The sequence below is a fragment of the Gopherus flavomarginatus genome, chromosome 22, assembly GCF_025201925.1.
Source record: "Gopherus flavomarginatus isolate rGopFla2 chromosome 22, rGopFla2.mat.asm, whole genome shotgun sequence".
NCBI lineage: Eukaryota > Metazoa > Chordata > Testudines > Testudinidae > Gopherus > Gopherus flavomarginatus.
Window position 1 is genome coordinate 3,166,894 of NC_066638.1, and position 18,623 is coordinate 3,185,516.

General features: G+C 46.9%; 1 protein-coding gene across 1 annotated transcript; it reads left to right on the forward strand.

The window, feature by feature from the left end:
- The first annotated feature begins 9,219 nt into the window (after nt 1-9,219).
- TRAPPC3 (trafficking protein particle complex subunit 3) lies at nt 9,220-18,303 on the forward strand. Its single transcript, XM_050932702.1, has 5 exons — nt 9,220-9,336; nt 13,462-13,559; nt 13,844-13,943; nt 14,768-14,950; nt 15,519-18,303. Exons 1-5 carry the CDS (start codon nt 9,295-9,297, stop codon nt 15,636-15,638), a joined length of 543 nt encoding a protein of 180 aa, XP_050788659.1. The 5' UTR covers nt 9,220-9,294; the 3' UTR covers nt 15,639-18,303.
- The last annotated feature ends 320 nt before the right edge of the window (nt 18,304-18,623 follow it).

Below are 18,623 nucleotides of genomic sequence, written 5' to 3' on the forward strand. Positions count from 1 at the left end.
CATTTGCAAGATCTGTGGAGATAAGACGTCTCAACAGGGCTTTCTCCTCATTTTGCAGCAGATGCCCCCAAACAGCAGAGTGCTGCTATTCTTGTGATCGGCACCTTCCTCTAGAGTCCTGGTTTGGATTTCAAACCTCTTGGAGAGATGGAGGGAGGGATGCTGCCTCCCTGAAACGCTTCGCTTGAAAAGTTCCATTATGATGTTTTCCATAAGGTCCCTGTAAAACCCACATATATTATAGAGCCGAACTGCTACGCCAGGCTCTCTCCAAGGCCTGCTCGACATATTCCTGGCACTGCAGTGCTCTTCGTCAGCTCTTGTATCTTCAAAGCTTAGCGAAATTCCTTGGCCAAAAAAAAGAAAGAGGAATTATTGGTCTCTGGTAATCGTGGAGCCTTGGAATGCTCTGGTTAAGTCTGGGGATAAACATAACGCACTCCGGTTAGCATCTGGGGCTCCCTGGCTGCTGCCTGGTCTCCATTCATAGCTGTTCAAACTTAGCAGCCAGGCAACTGCCTTGAGACAGTGATCTGTTATGCTACAGCCAGATGGAATATGCCTCTAGCCAGGGGTTACAGGCTGGAGCAAAGTCACTCACCTCATTGCTTTGTCACAGACAAATTATTTGCCAAGAGTTATACATCCAGGCCACGATCTGGGAGGCACTGGTTTTGGGGCACCCACCCTGAGACACCTTAATGGGGAGCCTTATCTTCAGAAAGGGTGGAGCACCCACCCTCTGAAAATCATGTCTCTTGAAAGCATCTCAGTGGGCACCCAAAACCACTAGTCACTTCTGAAAACCTTGGCCCTGGCATCTGTAAGTGGCACTGATGCACATAGAAGAAATGCAGAAGAGGCGCTGGGATAATGCTCGCTCTGTGGAGCAGCTCTCCTCTGAAATGGCTGTCCCGGTCCAGCCTGGGGTGGTGTTGGTAGCTCAGGGAACCTTCCTTGATTGTTTCTTTAATGAGGTAGATTCACTGAGAGGCTGGGGCGAAAGCTTTGTGTGTGTAAAGTCTGGTTCAGTGGGATGTGCTGGCTGGCAGCCCTGCACCGTGGGAAGGCTCTGCTTGTTCATTGAACATGGAGTCCTAGAGCTGGAAGGGACCTGGAGAGCCCAGCCCAGCCCCTGCATGGCGGCAGGACGCGTAAACCTGTCCTAGACCATCTGTGTCAGGGTGCTGAGCGTTAGCACCTACTGAGTTCTGGGAACGTCTGAAGCCCCTCTCCCAGTGCTCAAGCAATTAATGAGAAAACAGGCACAGGAAGGAGACCTACAGGTGCAAACTCAGGGATCCAGAAGGGGATTTTGAGACTATGACAGGGATTCCACAGGTGTGGCACAGGCAGGCTTTCCCCACACTGCGCTCTGTGCTCTAGAACATCACCTCTAGGGGGATAGTGCAGTCTCTGTTTCCCATGTGGTCTTTAGCCTCTCATCTGAGCCCACCAACCAGGAACCCAAACAGGCTGGTGGGGGTGTGATATGGGCACCTGCTTGCTGGGAACAGAACTGAGAACTCCCAGAAATCATCCCCCAGCCATCCACGGCTACCTACAGTGAGTCAAACGCAAACCAGTGGCTGAAGCTAAAAGGCCCTGGGTACCCCCTTTGTCCACTTGAGCGGCAAGCCAAAGCCTTTGCAATGGTGAGGGTTTCTGACGTCCCACACTCAGTGCTCAGCACTGTTTACCTTCAGCTTTCCAGGCAGATGCCTGTTACGTAAGTATAAGAGCCTCATTTATTACCCAGCTTGGATATGACAGTAGATGGACCTGTAGTGTGTGTGCAGCACTCACTTCCCCTTTAAACACATACACAGCGGATGTCTTGAGACATGAAAGCCTTAATCCTTCATAAAGCAAACGATACCACCTACTAATCTCAATCAATTTAAACCTTCCCCCATGGCAAGTTGCTGCAGTGTTTCCCCCAGCTGGATTCATTTCAGAAGGAGCTGCAGCGCTGCACCAAGGTGCTCTGGGCAGAGCATGTTTCTCCTGGCTTTCTGTCTGCAAAGAGATATCTGAGCTTCATCCTGATTTCCAGGGAGAACAGGCATACACATCTGGCAAGTACAATATATGGCATTACCTTGCACCAAGAGCAGCCAAGGAGTGCATTAATGTTGTAAAATGGTCCTGCTCAAACAGCTGAGAATCCCAAAGCTAGAGTCCTTCAGCCTAATAATAACCAGCTCATTGCTCCCTGGGAGCCTGTTACTACTCAATAGGTACACTAAACATTTCATTTAGCAATCCCATCAGGCACTCTGAGTGCTAGTGCTGCTGTTACAAGGCAGAATCTGCCAGTCCTCTCACCAGAAACCCCAGACACTTAGGGGTCCTGAAAGCACGTGACTTTCCTAATCAGCCTCTATCACATCTCATGGATGCACATTGCTGAAGGGCCAAGCTGACCCCCTTCCTGGGGGGTTCCTTTGATGTTCTACAAACTTCCTGCTAGAACTGCACCCTACTAACCCACTATAGCCCTGTTTTCCTGCCCCAGGCTCAAACCCTTACATATCTTGGATTGGAGCAAATAGGTTCCACCTGGTCTGATTGCCAGGGTGAGTCAGCAGAACAGCTCTGCACCTTAATGCTGGGTCCTAGGACCTGACCACAGCAGAAGAGATTAGGCACTTGGTTAAAGGGCTGTACCAGAGATTTCACAAATTTGCCTCATGACTGAAACAGCACAAGAAGCGTGAAAGATAGAGTCAGTAAGATATATTCATTAGAAGAAGCAACCACCCTTCTCTGGACCTCCCCTCAACCAGGCCAACAAGGCACTACATGTATGCACTATACTCCTGTACCACATCTGCTGAGAATGCCTACTGTAGAACTCCTGGAACAATGTCAGCCCTCACTCTGTAGGTTGAAACCAGTCACTACAGGCCGATGGCTCTTTACAAAGGGATCACATGGGCTATTAGCTCCGTGTTTCAGCTGGTGCCGGCTTTGCTTCGAAAGGAGGGTGACTACTGTGAGGAACTGCTTGTGTGGCTTTGTCTTGTTGGAAAGACATGCAGGAGATTTCGTGTTTGGGATGTGTAGGAAATATAGGGCTTTATTAGGCAACAATTAACTTTAAACACATGAATATTCTCATTGCGTTCAGGGGGCAACTCCTGGGGTTAAAGTTAAGCAAGTACTTAAGTACTTGCAGGATGGGGCCCAAATTTACTGAGAGAATAACAACAATTCACATTTATAGAGGGAGCCCAAAGCATTTTATAAACTATGTGACAACAGTGCTTCTGAAAGGTAGCCACTTGTGGAGCGCAGGGTGGCAGAATCTCATTGGTCTGCAGGAGAGGGGTCTGTTCAGCGGAGAGCTAACTGTTAGATCTAGGGATTTATTCACCTTGGATCTGAGGGATTTATTTTGATTGATTGATTATCTTTATCACATCTTTTTAATGATCACATACTCATTGAAAAGCTGGAAATGTAAGAATAAATATTGCATCTGGAGAATCGTTTTGGGGGCCACTTCTAGGAAGAACCTACCAGAGAAATGTCTGACAGCAGTAAGTGTTGGTGTAGGCTCAGACCAAGCAGTGAGCCCCTTGCATATAAATTCACTTTTTGCTCATACATGCTTTATGGATCCACATAACCCCCCCTGACATTTCTCATTATTAATCATGCGCTGAATGTGTAACAGGAGGAGTAGAAAAACCACTGGAGGATGGAGAACACAACCTGTCTGCACAAGTATATTTGAGGGACTTTTTCAATTTTTAATGAATAGGGCCTATATTTAGTAATTTCCCTTTCAATATTATTCATCAGACAAAAATTTAATTTAAGCTCCACGGGCACTGAGGAGTCTTTGCAGAGTCAGTCAGATATTTGCTGGTCCTGTTTGTAGCTGGGGCTCTGATGGATTGCCATCTTGACTTAATTTGAAAGAGACACCTGGAAAATATCACGAGGAATATTAGCAATTTCATCAGTAGAAAATAGCTCAGCTCTTTTTTCTGTGTGTTTAATGGGTACTATTCCTAGCTGTCATACGAATCATGTAACATGATTAGCTTAACTCCCATGCAGAGACTCAAGGAACTCAAAAGCCAATGGGGAAAAATAGCTACAATATATTTATAATCGGGAGGTAACTCTGACTGTAGGCATGAAGGCAGACATGTCTGAGGTGTGCCAAACCAATATACTGATCAGCCTTCTGACTGTCCCAACTGGGCTGTTTGATCCAACACTCTCCAGAAACTGGCTGCTCTTATAGTCAAAAGCCTTTGTATTCTAGACTCAAAGCAGAGCACAGATACATTAATGTCCCTGCTCTCTGGGACACCTTGTATTGAATGCCACCCGGTGCTCCAGCAGATCTTAAAGCACTTTGCAGTGATCCATGAACTGAAGTTTCCCTCATCCTTCTGAAATATCAGTATCCCCCATTTTGCAGATAGGAAGACTGAAGCACAGAGCAAGGCAGTGACTTGCCCAAGGTCACCCAGAGAGATTGCAGCAGAGTGGGTAACAGATCCCAGATTGCCTGGCTCTCAGCCCCACGAGACCAGGCTTTCCATGCTGCAAATAAAGTATCTATGGCAGCTGAAGTTGGAAGCTGAAATAAAAACATTTTCTGCCACTAGCCTTTGCTTCTGGGGCTTCCATCTGCTCTTCGCACTAAGCTGACACACCTGATGTCTGTAAGGAAAGGCGAGATCTTCCAGAGCCACGAAAAGGAGCTACTGTGTCAGGGGCAGGAGGTCCAAGGCTTTGGAACATCGGACTAGCCCTGAGTGTGAGGAGCTGTCACAGGGGGATTAATGAGCACACCTGTTCTTAGCTTGCTTTCAGTGCCTTTCAGACGGGGATCCCAAAAGGCTTCGTTAAATTAATCAGCAACGTCTCACGGAGTCTGTGTGGCAGGCAAGTGTGTGTTACTAAGTACATTTCGGGGGTGGGTGGGAGCGGGACTAGATGTGAGGTGGTTTACTCAAAGTCACAGAGACACAGCCGAGTGTGGAAGCTAGGAGCGTTGGTCAGCTCTGTACAAAGCAGCACAGGAATACCATGAATAGATTTCAACGGCACACACCTCTCAGGGCCCTCATCACAATGGCCACCATGAAAGCTTTGTCCTTGTGGTTACTATGACCTCATGAGAAACCTGTGAGAGGTGTGTGTGTCCGATAGACCATTGTGCGTATGCTGCAGTCAAGTATCCGCTGTCCCGTTCTCCCTCTCTCTGTAGGGATAAAACCAGTAACTGACTTCTCTCAGGACCCCCGTGTCCTCCCCAGCTGCACAGAAAGCATTTCACTCTCCCAGGGCCTTGGGTATCATTGTTACAACAGAACTTCCTGTTATTCCAGTGGTGTCAGAACAAACAGCTGGGCACCTGTCCACCCTTCCTCAGCAGGGGCCAGATGGTTGTTTTTCTTGAAGTGTTAAAACACTGCTGATGCCAATGGCTATGGGGCCTGGGCTCTTTTGTAGTCTAGGTGCTTTGACAAACAAGAATCTGAGCTATTACATAAAAGTCTTGACTTGCTGCCGTGAGAGGGCCAGATTCTGATCCCTTTACTCCCACTGAATGGTCCCTTAGGCCTGGTCTGCACTAGAAAGTTAGGTTGACCCAGCTTGTGAAAAATCCCCATTCCTGAATGACATAGTTAATTCTTCCATCAACCTAGCTACCGTCGCTCGGGATGGTGGATTACCTACGCCGATGGGAGAACCCCTCCTGGCAGCGTAAGTAGTGTCTTTGCCGAAATGCTGCAGTGGTGCATTTCAAGTGTAGACAAGCCCTCACTCCACAAATAAGCTCCTTGAAATCAGTGCTAGCCCAGATAAGCAAGGGGATCAGAACTTGGCCCAGATTCTACTGTGCTACAGAGCTGTGGCTTGAAAAATGTACTTGTGGAAGAGATAGGGCCAGTCCCTTCATGGCACTGTAGTGGGAGTAGCTCTCTGCGAATGGGACCTGTGAATACTCCATGCCCCATGTTGCTGCTGGAAGTGGGTGTGGCCTTATAACAAAGGGATCGGCAGGAACAGTTATCTGGGTAACAAGCTTTCCAAAAGCCTCAGTGAAGTAGATTGGGCCAGAAGGGGAGAGAGAAGCCACGATGGAAAAGGACCCTGGGCAGTGACTTGAGCTTCTCCCACTTCATCTGCTTTCGTTGTTGACCTAACTTCAGGCTATTGGTTATTGTCTTTTTTTATATCGTTCTGGAGAAAAAAAACTCCTAATTTAATATCTTGATGTTACTTTGTAATGTAATAATGACACCCCCCCCTTCCACATGGGTCATCAGCACAGTGTGAACCTGGCACCTTCTGCAATGCAGCACAAATATCTACAGCTTGAGCTAAACCAGTAAGTATCTGCAGGCAGCAGTAGTCGCTTGCTCGCCTCTAGTGGACCTGCAATTGGAAGGAGACAGACACACGGACGGACATGCACTGCCAGTATGTTACACTAAGAACATGTCAGACTCTGGTAAGAAGGTAGAAGTGATTCAGACACCACGGCTCTAGTAGATAGAGAGGTAGAAGCCTGCATTTTAGACTTCAAGCTAAGAGAAAACTGATGCTGGACAGATTATTGTTCCAACCGACTACACCAAAGAAAATGGGATGGCAGTGGTATCGTTATACAAACTGACAGCAACATTTCTGGTCAGATTAATTTTGGGGTAAACTATTGTTTTGCAGAATCAGACTTCTAGGCGTGAAACACTCAGCTAAACTACACAATCTCTGCAAAGAACAAGGAGTGCCTCAGAACCCTGGCATTAGCTGAAGCACCATTTCTCCATGAGATAACGCATACCGTGTTATCTCATAAACGGAAGGCCCTTAGATACTGTCACTATTGTGCAGTATTAACACAGGCGCTGTGGGTCCTTATCTCCAAGAGCCAGTTATGTTCTGTTAACATGTGCAGTATGGAGAATATGGGCACCGAATGTTGGCCAAATAACTAGGGTGACCAGATGGCCCATTTTTAAAGGGACAGTCCCGTTTTTTGGGACTTTTTCTTATATAGGCGCCTATTACCCCCTGCGCCCTGTCCTGTTTTTTCACTGTTGCTATCTGGTCTCCCTACCAAATAACGCACATGGCATATATCACCCATCAAATACTTAATGACAGGCTTCCTTGGATGCAGCTGACTGCTTTGCTTCTGGGTGTCCTGCAGACAATGAGCTCTGGTTATTTAGCTATGGTATGTGATGGAGTTAATACTATTTTTTGAGCTCAGTGTCTATGAAGCAATTTCAGGAAATAGGTGACTAAACCAGCCTTTTGTTTCTGAGAAATCCCACTGCAATTCAAAGCTCGGGTCACAAGTTCAAACGTTTGTGGGTTCCCAGCCTATTGTCAAAGGTTCACACTGCAAATCCAACAGAGAACTTGGCCTGATGTGCCTAGTCTCTGCTCAAGAAGACCCAGGACTGGAAGAGTAAATGGAGTTTCAGGCCGGGAATAAGGTGCATTGGCAGAATTGCGTAAGTTCTAGGATTGGAATTGTAGGAGGGCTGCAGGTCAGGAATGAAGGACACTGGAAGAGAGGTTTGGTGAGCCTGCATGTTTAGCAGCCAGAAGCAGATCTGGGCTGAAGTGAATCAGTGAAGTCACTTTCACTTCTCTCCCCTGTAGGTTTCCTGAGCTGACTCTTCTACCAGACAAGGACATACTCAGCTACAAAAATGAAAAGTTTATATTTCCAGTCAGTTTCCAAACCCACTTCCAAATGGGCCTCCTGGTTTCCAAAGCTCTCTCTGGACTTGTTCCTTCACTTCTCCAGACTCCAGCTCCCTGATTTTAGACCCTATAGCTGTGCTCCTCCAACCCCTGCACTTCTCTCCTCCAATTCCCATCCTCCCGCCTCCCACCACTTCCCCACGGGGACTCTTCAGTTAGGTTTGCGCACTCGCACTGCCCTATGTCTCAAGGAAACAATTACATACTTAGAGAACAACATATAAAGTAACATAAAACAGTCGTTGCACTTTGAGGACTCCAAGCCATGTTAATTCAGACTTAACTGCAAACAAACCGCCCTCTTTTGGTCAATTGCCCCTAGCCAGTTGCAAGTGTAACTGTGGAATAACAGCAGCAAAGAATCCTGTAGCACCTTATAGACTAACAGACGTTTTGGAGCATGAGCTTTCGTGGGTGAATACCCACTTCGTCGGATGCATGTAGTGGACAATTTCAGGGGCAGGTATATTTTTACAGATATATGCTTTTACAGATCCAGACTAACATGGCTACCCCTCTGATACTGTGGAATAACAGTGGTCACAGCAGGAACATAAACATACTGTCCCACATTTGCTAGTGTAGCATTCATGCGGGGGAAAGCTACTGTGTGAGACCAGGGTGCCTGAGAGGCCGCAGAGCTGGTTCACTCTGTGCGTGTTTTTGTGTCTGTATGTTAAGTTAGCAGCACATGGACCAGGGTTCAGGGTGGGTCACAACACACACACCCTGCAGAGCTTCACAGGGACCAATGGGGCCCCCCTCACCCAGACTGGTGGCAGCCGCACCCTCCTCCCGGGGAGCTCCCGGGCTGGCCTGCCAAAGGAGTGTAACCCCAGCCAAGAGCCGGATGACCCTGTGCGAGGATTGCGGGGGGGGGGGGGGGGGGGAGGGCGTGGCCAGGCATGCCAGCAGGCCCCACTCCACTCCCATGCCAGGGAGATGGGTTCTGCCCCACCTGCCAGGGGGCACTGACCCCAACCTGGTGAGACAGACACACCCAGCCCCTGGCACTGCCCAGGCTGGCGCTGCTGCCTACACTCCAGCACCTGGGCCAGGCTGAGTGCAGAGTCTGGGTCAGGCACCACCCCACGTGGCAAGGCCACATGGCAGAGGATGCAGCTGCTCCTCCAGTGCTACCTAGAGGCCAAGTTCGCCGTCGCTGGGCACGCTGGGGATTGTAGTCCTTCCACCCTGAGTCCGCCCAGGGCATGCTGGGAGCTGTAGTGGAATCACGCGCTGCTCTCCCAAGGCATGCTGGGAACTGTAGTTGAATCACGTGCTGGTCTCCCAGGGCATGCTGGGAGTGGCACCGTCTCCCTCCCTCTCGTCTCTCGTTCCGAGCATGCCCCGTGGGCGGCGCGCGGTGCATTGTGGGGGCGGTAGTTCTCCGGGCGGAGCGGCCGCGCCGGGGCGGAGGAGGCGCTGGGCCGAGGGGACTCTAGTTCCCGTCACACCCCGCGCCAGGCCCTGCCCCTGGGCTCTGCGGGAGGCTGTGGGCTGAGCGGGTCCGGGCCGACGCACACCGGGCCGGGCAGGATGTCGCGCCAGGCCGGTCGGGGCACCGAGAGCAAGAAAATGGTAAGGGGGGGCGGGCCCGGGCCAGGCCTGCGTGGGGGGGAGGGGCGGCTGCGGAGAGAAATGGGGCGGGGGGGCTGCAGTCGGTTTTGTGTCTGGGCCGTGGGGGCGGGGCGGTGCCTGGAGCTGGCGGGGAGTGTCTGGATGGGGTGTCCGGGGCGGGGGGTGCCTGGAGCTGGGGGGGGGGGGTGTGTCCGGGCTGGGGAGGTGTCCGGGGCAGGGGGTGTCTGTACCGGGGAGTGTCTGGACGCGGTGTCCGGGGCGGGGGGTGCCTGGAGCTGGGGTGTGTGTATCCGCACTGGGGAGGTGTCCAGGGTGGAGGGGTGGGGTGCCTGGAGCTATGTGGGTGTGTGTGTCCGGGCGGTGCCTGGAGACCAGGGAAGGGAAGGGGTGGGGAGCCCAGGCCCGCTGCGCCTTCGGCGGGTTCCCAGCTGTTTTGACGTGGGGCAAGCGCGGTGGAGGGGCCGCAGTGCCCGTCGCCAAGCTGCTGTCAGGAACCCGGCTCATCCTGCCAGGCATGGGCAGCTTGCACCGTCCAGGGACTGGCTGCGTCCCCCGGGCTCGTGGGGGTCAGTCTGGGCACCGTTTGCTGACTAGCGCCCTGGCCGCACTGGGTACCCCAGTGCCCGCTCCAAGCTCTGCATCGCAGAACAGCGACTCCACCCCAGGCCGGGGGGGCATCTCGCATAACTCTGTGATGCCTTAAATACCTGCCCCCTGGATCCCTGCCATATCTCCCCAACATGCACCCCATGACCCCACGGTGCTTGGAGGCTGCTGCTGCGTTAGGAACTTAGCATTGTGTGACAGTGGTGGATGTTCTGTCAGTGTAATAGTAGGGGCCTGTGTTAATGTTAATCTGGGGAGTTATCAGTCTTAAGCCATCACTTTCCTAATTCTGAGAGCAACACCCACAGTGTAAGGAGCTGAAGTAATGCTGAGTGCAATAGTGCTGCAAAACAGGGCTTTGGAGTGGAGCCTGGAGCTGGAGCGTGGACCAGTAGGTTTTTGCCCAGAGCCGGAGCAGAACAATTCAAAAATTTGATTGCTCCAAATCCCTGCTGCAAAATCCTGGCTTCCTTAGGTTAAGAGCAGGAAGGCTCTCTATGTTTATAGAAATGTGCCTTTGAACTGCACAGCACATACCACACGTTGCCTTTCCGAAAAGGTTATTCCACTTTTGTGTCTTACCTGTTATAATCTTATTCCATGTTACCACTCCAGATGAACCTAGGAGTGTGAAAGATAAGAGGAGTAAAGGTATAGAGCTTAAATTTCAGAACTAAGATAAATGGAGCCAAACTCATCCATCCTTGATATAATAGCTCCATTAAGTCACAAGTGAATGTGGCCTGTTGACTTAAATAGAACTTAATTCGTTAATTTTATTTTCTCCCTCAGCCTTTTCTAAACTCAGATGAATATCTGTTGCAGTTTGCAGGTTTCAGCAGTGGGTGCAGATGCTGAATTTGGTTTGTCTGTACTCAGCAGTAATTGAGCTCCATCCATTGCAGACATCCTTTGTCGGCCACTGACTCCATTTTTCTTGTATGGACACGGCTTTTGTGTTTAAGGCATTGGATTTATTTAGTTAGCATCAAACACTCTTGTTACCACAATAGTATTATGCTACTGATGATGGTACAAAAGGCCAAGTAAACTCGGGTTAATGATTAGTTTGCTGTGCTTTCATATATAAATGAGAATGAAATACGAAAAGGCTACCTGCTGTAAAACTGATAAACAATTTGAGTCTATCACATTATGTAAAAACCAAGCATTGATCTACAGGTCAGGTCTCTGTGACTTTAGGTATTTTTAAATTGTATAGGCGCATTGAGTGGAACATTGGAACATTACTAAATGACATCCTCTAGCCTCTTCCTTTCAATTGTGGGCTCCTTTTATACACTTCTTTCAGATTGATACCAGTAGATGAAAGCTTGATGACAGGATGCAGTTAATTTAAACACTTTGGACCAGTAACAGCTGGATTTTCTCCATCTATTCACCCACTGCTCTGTCCAGCTGCCAGGCATGTGACTTCGCTGAAACGACCTGGTCCCTTACCAATAATTTTATCCTTTTTGGCATGTTGGTTAATTTTTCCCCCCAGGTTTCTGACTATACCAGTTGAGCTAAAGGAGCCTTCTGTCATGTCATTTTTGAGTAATGTAAACTTAATCTTTGACTTTCAGTGATGGATTTAGCATCATTGTAAATGCTAAATAACGAATAAATGCCAAAGCTTTGGAGCTGTAATTCTAGTGGTTTTCCTGCCGGTTTCGCTGATTCTCTTTTAACCCAACAGGAGAGTCTAGATCTGTATTATCTCCAATTGTTGACCTTGTTAATTAACATTAGATCTTAATGACAGGACAGAATACTCTATAACTTCTAACAAATCCAAGTTCTACTCACTGAATGTTGCAGCTTGGGAGTGATTCCTTCCTGTGTTTCAGACTTGGCTGTGTGTGAACTTGTTCAGAATGTGATGTGATCAGTGTGTCTCACTTAACTCTGATGGTTCTCTTTTCCCTTCCTTTCTGCCTGCCTGCTGCTTTCATTCTGTAGTATTGGTATTTGCCATTCATTTCACCTTCTGCATCTATGCATCTCATGGTAGGTGATAGGCTACTTAATTTGAGACGAGACTTTCCATGATATTTCTAACAGTTGCAAAAAATGAAACCAAAAGTCTTAAATATTAAATTTAACATGTCTCCTTGAGTAATTACATTTATTTCAGATAATGTGAAAAACTAACTTTGGTGTGGATTCTTTGCTTTTGTTTTTCAGCAATTTAGGAGCGAATGAATTGGTAATCACTGTTCTGATTAATGGTTACTGAGAAAACACTAACCATCTTTTAATCACTTCAGGCTCAGGAAATAGTGGGAGCAGCTGTGAGAGAGCATTTGTTCTTTTATTCATCTTCTGTATGAATCTGGCACTTGTGGAAGAAAAATAATCTTGATTAGAAGTGGGCATAGTGGTGCAGATGCATTGCATAGGGTCTACGAGTGTACTTCAGTCCAGACCTGAAACAGTCCCAGCTGTTCCTGTCCTGGTCTTTGTGAGCAGATAGTCTTTTGTGCTAAATTATGTGCTGTGGACAAATCATCTTTGAGGGCTGGGATGTAGCTATCAGACTGTCCAAAAAAAAAAATCAGTTTATGAATGCGGAGTGTTTTATCTTCTAATGAAGAGAACTGCATTTGGAATCTGAGAAATACAGTGCAGACGTGACACAGGTAAAATATGGATTACAGAGGTTGAGGGCTTTTATGGGATATTTACACTATCACTTCTTTAAGTCATTAGTCCAAATCTAGCTCACATTGCTAGTAGTTGTAAATTGTTGCGATGATAGAGATTATTTGGTGGTCTATATGAAACGACTTGGAGGGTTCACTCCAGTTCTTAATGGTGTGTGCTGATTATGATCTAGAGCAGTGGTTCCCAAACTGGGGTTTGCGAAATGTTACCGGGGTTCTCTGGGGAAAAAATTCCCTAATGGCGGACAGAGCTGTCCCTAGGGACCCCGGGCAGCACAGGGCCAGCAGCTCCCAGCCCTTGGACTTCCAAGAGCGAAGCAGATCAGAGCAAGCATATCTATCACATTGAGGAGACTTAAACTTCAAGACTCCTTATAAGAAACAGAAAGGGAGGTGAATATTTTTTGCTGTTTTTAAAATTAAATAGGCAGCTAGAATTGTTCTTAAAATTATTATGAAGAACAAGTTTAAGCTTTGTTGTAATGTGCGTTGTTTGCCTGGACTGCTAAAGATCTGAATACCTGTGTAGGAGAAACTCTTTGAGTTGGCTTCTTAAATACCTTCTTGCTGTTTCACATGGAAGATTTCTGTCTCTGGGGCAGTCAGTTTGTCACCTTTGAGCAGCACCCCAAAGATTTTAAAATACACTAAAGTTTACTGTGAGGTTAAAGTTTCCTTAAAATAGGAAATCTGGGACCTCTGTAGAGTTGGTTTAGTAATTGATTCCTTTGAATTGGAAGCTTTCTGGCCCCCTCTCCAGGCCAACCAAAGTAAAGGTGGGAACAAAACCCAAAACTGCCCAGGGATTTTTCTGCCCAGCTGATGATAAATTCCTTTTGACTCTGTTTAGAGCTCGGAGCTCTTCACTCTGACCTATGGAGCTTTGGTCACTCAGCTGTGTAAGGATTATGAGAACGACGAAGATGTCAATAAACAGCTTGACAAAATGTAAGTTAACATGTTGGAGTTTGAGTCCTTTGGGAAAGTTTGTACTAGGCAGAACTGTTTAAACTGCTGTTCCTTATTTTCTGCACCCAGCCCAACTGGCAGACTGAACACTGTTCACTTGTGTTTTTTTCAGAATCTAAAGCAAAATATTTCTCCCTCCTTTGGTATCTCCTCACATACTTAGTTTCAGATAACAGCTTTATTGCATAGATTTAGAACATCTTTCTGGAGCTGAGCTGTGCTGTTATGATTCTATAGTTTGTTGCTGTTTGGTGCATTGACAGGGGCTACAACATTGGAGTTCGGCTAATAGAAGATTTTCTGGCCCGGTCCAATGTAGGTAGATGCCATGACTTCCGGGAAACTGCAGATGTAATTGCAAAGGTAATCTTCCAAGTACAGCCTTGCATGCCTTTATCAGTGCTGGTCCCATGCATGTCTCAGCACCATATCTAGGCTGTCCATGGACTGGTAAGAAGAACCATGCAGTGGGTCACCAAGGGCACAGATTCTGATTTAGAGTGACGTAATGAATGGTGCACAAATTGTATTCTCACAGACTCATACCCTTGAAGATCATAACGGTTCTTTCTGACCTTATAGTCTGACCTGCACAACGCACGCCGCAGAATCTCACCCACACATTCCTGGAACAAACCCCTGACCTATGACTGAGATATTGAAGTCCTCTAATTGTGGTTTAAAGACTTCAAAGTGCAGAGAATCCTCCAGCAAGTGACGTCTTTAAACCACAGGTTGAGGACTTCTAAAATGTATCTTGTGGCTTCTTGCTTCCTGAGCTTAACTAGAGACTTTGAAGTATTTTGTATCCAAACTAGAGTTTCCTAAATATGGGGAGAAAATAACCCAAGGAAATGGAAACTGCTCCAAACTAGGCAAAATCTGATTCAAATACTGTTCTTGGATTTTTTTCCCCTTGGGGGGGGGAATATTGCTCCCCTCAAGTTCCCCACCTGTGAGAAGGGGATAAAATTACTCACAGGGCTGGTGTGTGGCTTTGGGTTGGATTTTCCAAAGCACCTAAGGAAGTTAGGTCCCTGACCCCTCTTAACTTTCGATGGGAGCCAAGGATCTGATTTCTTTAGTAAATATTTGTGAAGCTCATTAAGATTCTTTGATGAACAGCATTGACAGGAAATGTTACCGTTTGGGTCACTTGCTGGTCTCTGCTCCATATCACCCAATAGGTGGCATTTAAAATGTATCTGGGCATCACCCCGAGCATCACTAACTGGAGCCCAGCAGGCGATGAGTTCTCCCTCATCTTGGAAAATAACCCTCTGGTGGACTTTGTGGAGCTGCCTGATAACCACTCATCTCTTATTTACTCCAACCTCTTGTGTGGGGTGCTACGAGGAGCCTTGGAAATGGTGAGGCTTCACTTCTCTCCCAGGAAGGGTGGGGGAGTTGTGGAGGTCTTGGCTGGAAATGAAAACATGGAACCTTCTGCAGACATTTCAGCCCACCCCCTTATGCAAGCTTGTGGTCTGCATGTTTTCTCTTGCTGTGAATCTATGTCAAGAGCAAAATAGAACTGGAGGAGCCAGTTGGTTGGTATTGCCCAAAGGGAAGGGTCTGTGCTGAGTAAGGTTTATAACTCCGCCTCGATGAATAGAGGGAGTGTGTAGATGCCCTGGGGATAAGAGTTAGCTGGACTGTGTTCTAGAAGCAATGCAGAGTTCTGAAGGGAATCCCAACTGCTGCTCTTGTTGGGAGGTTTGTCTGTCTAGGGAATGATATGGCCCCATCCCCATAGTATCCGAATGCCTATGGCATAGGGGGACAAGCCAGTGATCTTTGATACAGTAATCAGTGCCCTTTCTAGGACCCCATATGAGTGTCCTGCTCTATCTTAAGGGGTGGACAGATAACAGGGAAACTGTTAGTTTAACTTCAGAGCAACTTTCCTTTTGGTTTTTCTTCTCCTCTGTCTCCCAGGTTCAGATGGCCGTGGACGTGAAATTTGTCCAGGATACGTTGAAAGGAGATGGTGTCACAGAAATCCGGATGAAATTTGTTAGGCGGATTGAAGACAATCTCCCGGCTGGAGAGGAATGAGCCACAGCGCTGTCTCCCCATGGGACTGGAGGGACCAGCTGCTGTGGCCTATAGCTCTTGTCAGGGATTCATAGGGATTTAGTGCCCCCTTTAAATTCCAGCTCCTAAAGACTCACTGACTGTTTAAGTTGTTACATTTCCATTTTCCATATGAGACAACTCTCTGGGTTACTCTGCTTATCCCACAGGCTCATTCTAAAGATTTTCATAGGGTGGATGACTTTTTCATACGACCCACAGAGACTCTTTCTACACTCAGTTTTTAGCTGGATATTCAGCTGTGGGCAAAGTTTGCTCCTTAAGCGCTAAAAGATCTCCAGGCGATTCAAGTATGGGACTGAGTTTCATAACCAAAAGAGAACCCACCACGGGAGCTGGTTTCTTCTTGAGACACATGCATGCTCCCACTGGGGCTTGTGAGGGCTATGCTAGGCTTGCCGATGGAGGGGGTGAAGCATGTGACTGACCGGGCAAAGAATGAAGCATATAAAGTGAAAGGAATGGGAGCGCCTAATGGAGCACAGAGTAGGTCCTACTCGTTCCAGCTGTGCCTCTTCTCACTGAGGACACAGTATCTGCTGTTAAAACTCTGCAGTAGGCTCATGGAGTGAGAAAGGGATGGCAGAGCACTTCAGACCAGCCCTTTTTGTCCAAAATAAAGCTTGAGGGCTTTTCAGTGCAAATGATCTGCATCCATTTGGGGTAAGGGTGCTCTTGGGTGAGAGGGGTTTGGTGGCAAAGCGAACTTCTGGTTTGTCAGGGACTGTATTTGAGGGTCAGCAGCATCAGGCTCTTAGTTCATTTCACAGAACAGAATTTCAGTCGCCATATTAGAACCCCGAGGCTCTCACTTTTGCACTAGTCTTATGAACATTTCCAGTCTCTGCTGAAAAAAGTAGCCCTGGTTAGCTTGCTATGAATATTAAATATTGTTCTCCAAAATATACACTGAGATACTGCACTGATCTCAGTTTCTTATTCAAAGCAAACTACTCATAGCTAATTCTGAGTTTAATAATTAAATACACATACAATTAAAACCTTATTATCTTACGGATTAGCCAGGGAAGGCTGCGTTAGAGTGTAGCATCCTAACAGGAGACTGGGTGCCTTCCTTTAGAGGAAAATGGTATAAAGATGAAGAGCATAACCAGCATCTCGGGAGAGGCAAGAATTTTCAGTTTTTCCTCCCATAACGGTGCTGCTAGGAGCCGATCCTGTGGACCAATCTTGTCTGGGTATATTGTGCAGTGGTGGTGTTCTGACTCTGGTATATGATAAGGTTCATAGGGGGACAAGTAAATTGCATTATAATGCCCTGAATATTTTTAATAGAAAAAATAAATTACAGTGGCTGAAATGCATTCAGCATTTCATAGTGTGTACAGCCTGGATTTTATTTCCACTGTCTGACAATACGTAGATATCAAATCTAAACAGTACAAAGTACTAAACGCATTTCAGCCAATGTAATTCCACTTTCCTAGTATGATGTAGTAATACTCTGCAGTGTGAAATGGGGCTTTGGTACTTTCTGTTGTGCACAGTTAGATTAAAATAGAAGTTTCCACATTATTTTAATTGTTAAGGTACAGCAATTTATATCCTCTGCTCTTGTTTGGAATAACTAAATGAATTGAAGCAGTGGTACTGGGTCTAAGATAAACCAAGAGGCTGGAAAATTCACCCCTTTTGACACTTCGTTCAAATGAAAAATTCAATTGAACATTCAAAGTGCTTGGAGGATGAAAAGCATTTAAGTGCGACGTTGTAAGAGACAAATTTTAATAGGCATTTTCAAAATTAACCCCTCTGGGACATGAGTTGTGACTACCTTATTTCAGCCTTAGCCAGGAAGTTGTGGACTGGATTGTGCAGACAAAAGTCCCCTTTTATCTGTAGTTGATGGATGTTTCCAAGTTGAAGATGATGAGCACACACTGAAAGATGGTGTGAATGAAGCTTGAGCTGCTGCCACCTCTGCTGTATCTGTTCTAGGGATAGACGCTGCCAATCTGTCGCCTTTCACTAGCCTGAAGTGCCCTTTAGTCCACTTCTGTAAAATCCTTACTGTAAAATCCTTTACTGGGTATGTCTGTGACCCTGAAAAGCTCCCCTTCTCTGAGTCACAAATTACCTTGGAGTTCAGTGCAGTTACAACTCTGAGCAAATCCTGCCTCTTTTACTTGATTCCAGAGGGCAAAGGTAGGTATGGTTATGAAGTCACCAAGTTCATTTCACCCAGTCAGTGAGTGGGGTGCAGAAGGGGTTGAAAGGGAACTGTCTAGATTGTGAATGCTCTTATTGTGTATTGGTCCATCTCCTGTCTTATTTATATCCCTCTGTGGGATGCCAGTTCCTGTTTTGAACATTGAGCTGTCTGGAATGTCACCCCTTGTGGAATTCCTGCCTCACTCAAGTGAATTCCGATAGGGTTACAGGAGTCGAATGCCCAAAATAGTATTTTGCAGTTCTCTCTTAAGGGGGCAGTAAGAGTCTCTATTTAAAGAGTTGCATTGACAGAGCTGATGTTGGGTGTACAATTGCAATGTGGTGTTTCAAAGGTGTGTAAGGATCACTCATTTGTTTCCCTTTATTGGTCCTTGTAAAGCATTTTAAGGCTGCATTTTAAAAGCCATTACATTAAAAAAAATCCCAATGATGACTTTTCAGTGGTCTCCTGATCCTTTCAGTAAAGTCTGGGAAGGGACTGAGATGAGCGTGGATGTGGTGTGCTTACTTGGGGTTACAAGGTGATAGGAATGTGTTCAGCCACGTGCATGTGTGGTGGGAAGGAATTTCAACAGTGGCAATTTAGAAACAGTCATGATTGGTTATCTTAAAGGAATTGTATGTAATTCTTGCCCAGAAGGATGGTAGCTTGGAGAAGCTTTTGTGCGTGGATCCCAGACTCCTTGCCGGGTCGCATTTGGGCATGACACAAGCTCTGCTTTTGCTCATTCAGGAACTGGCATTCTGGCAAAG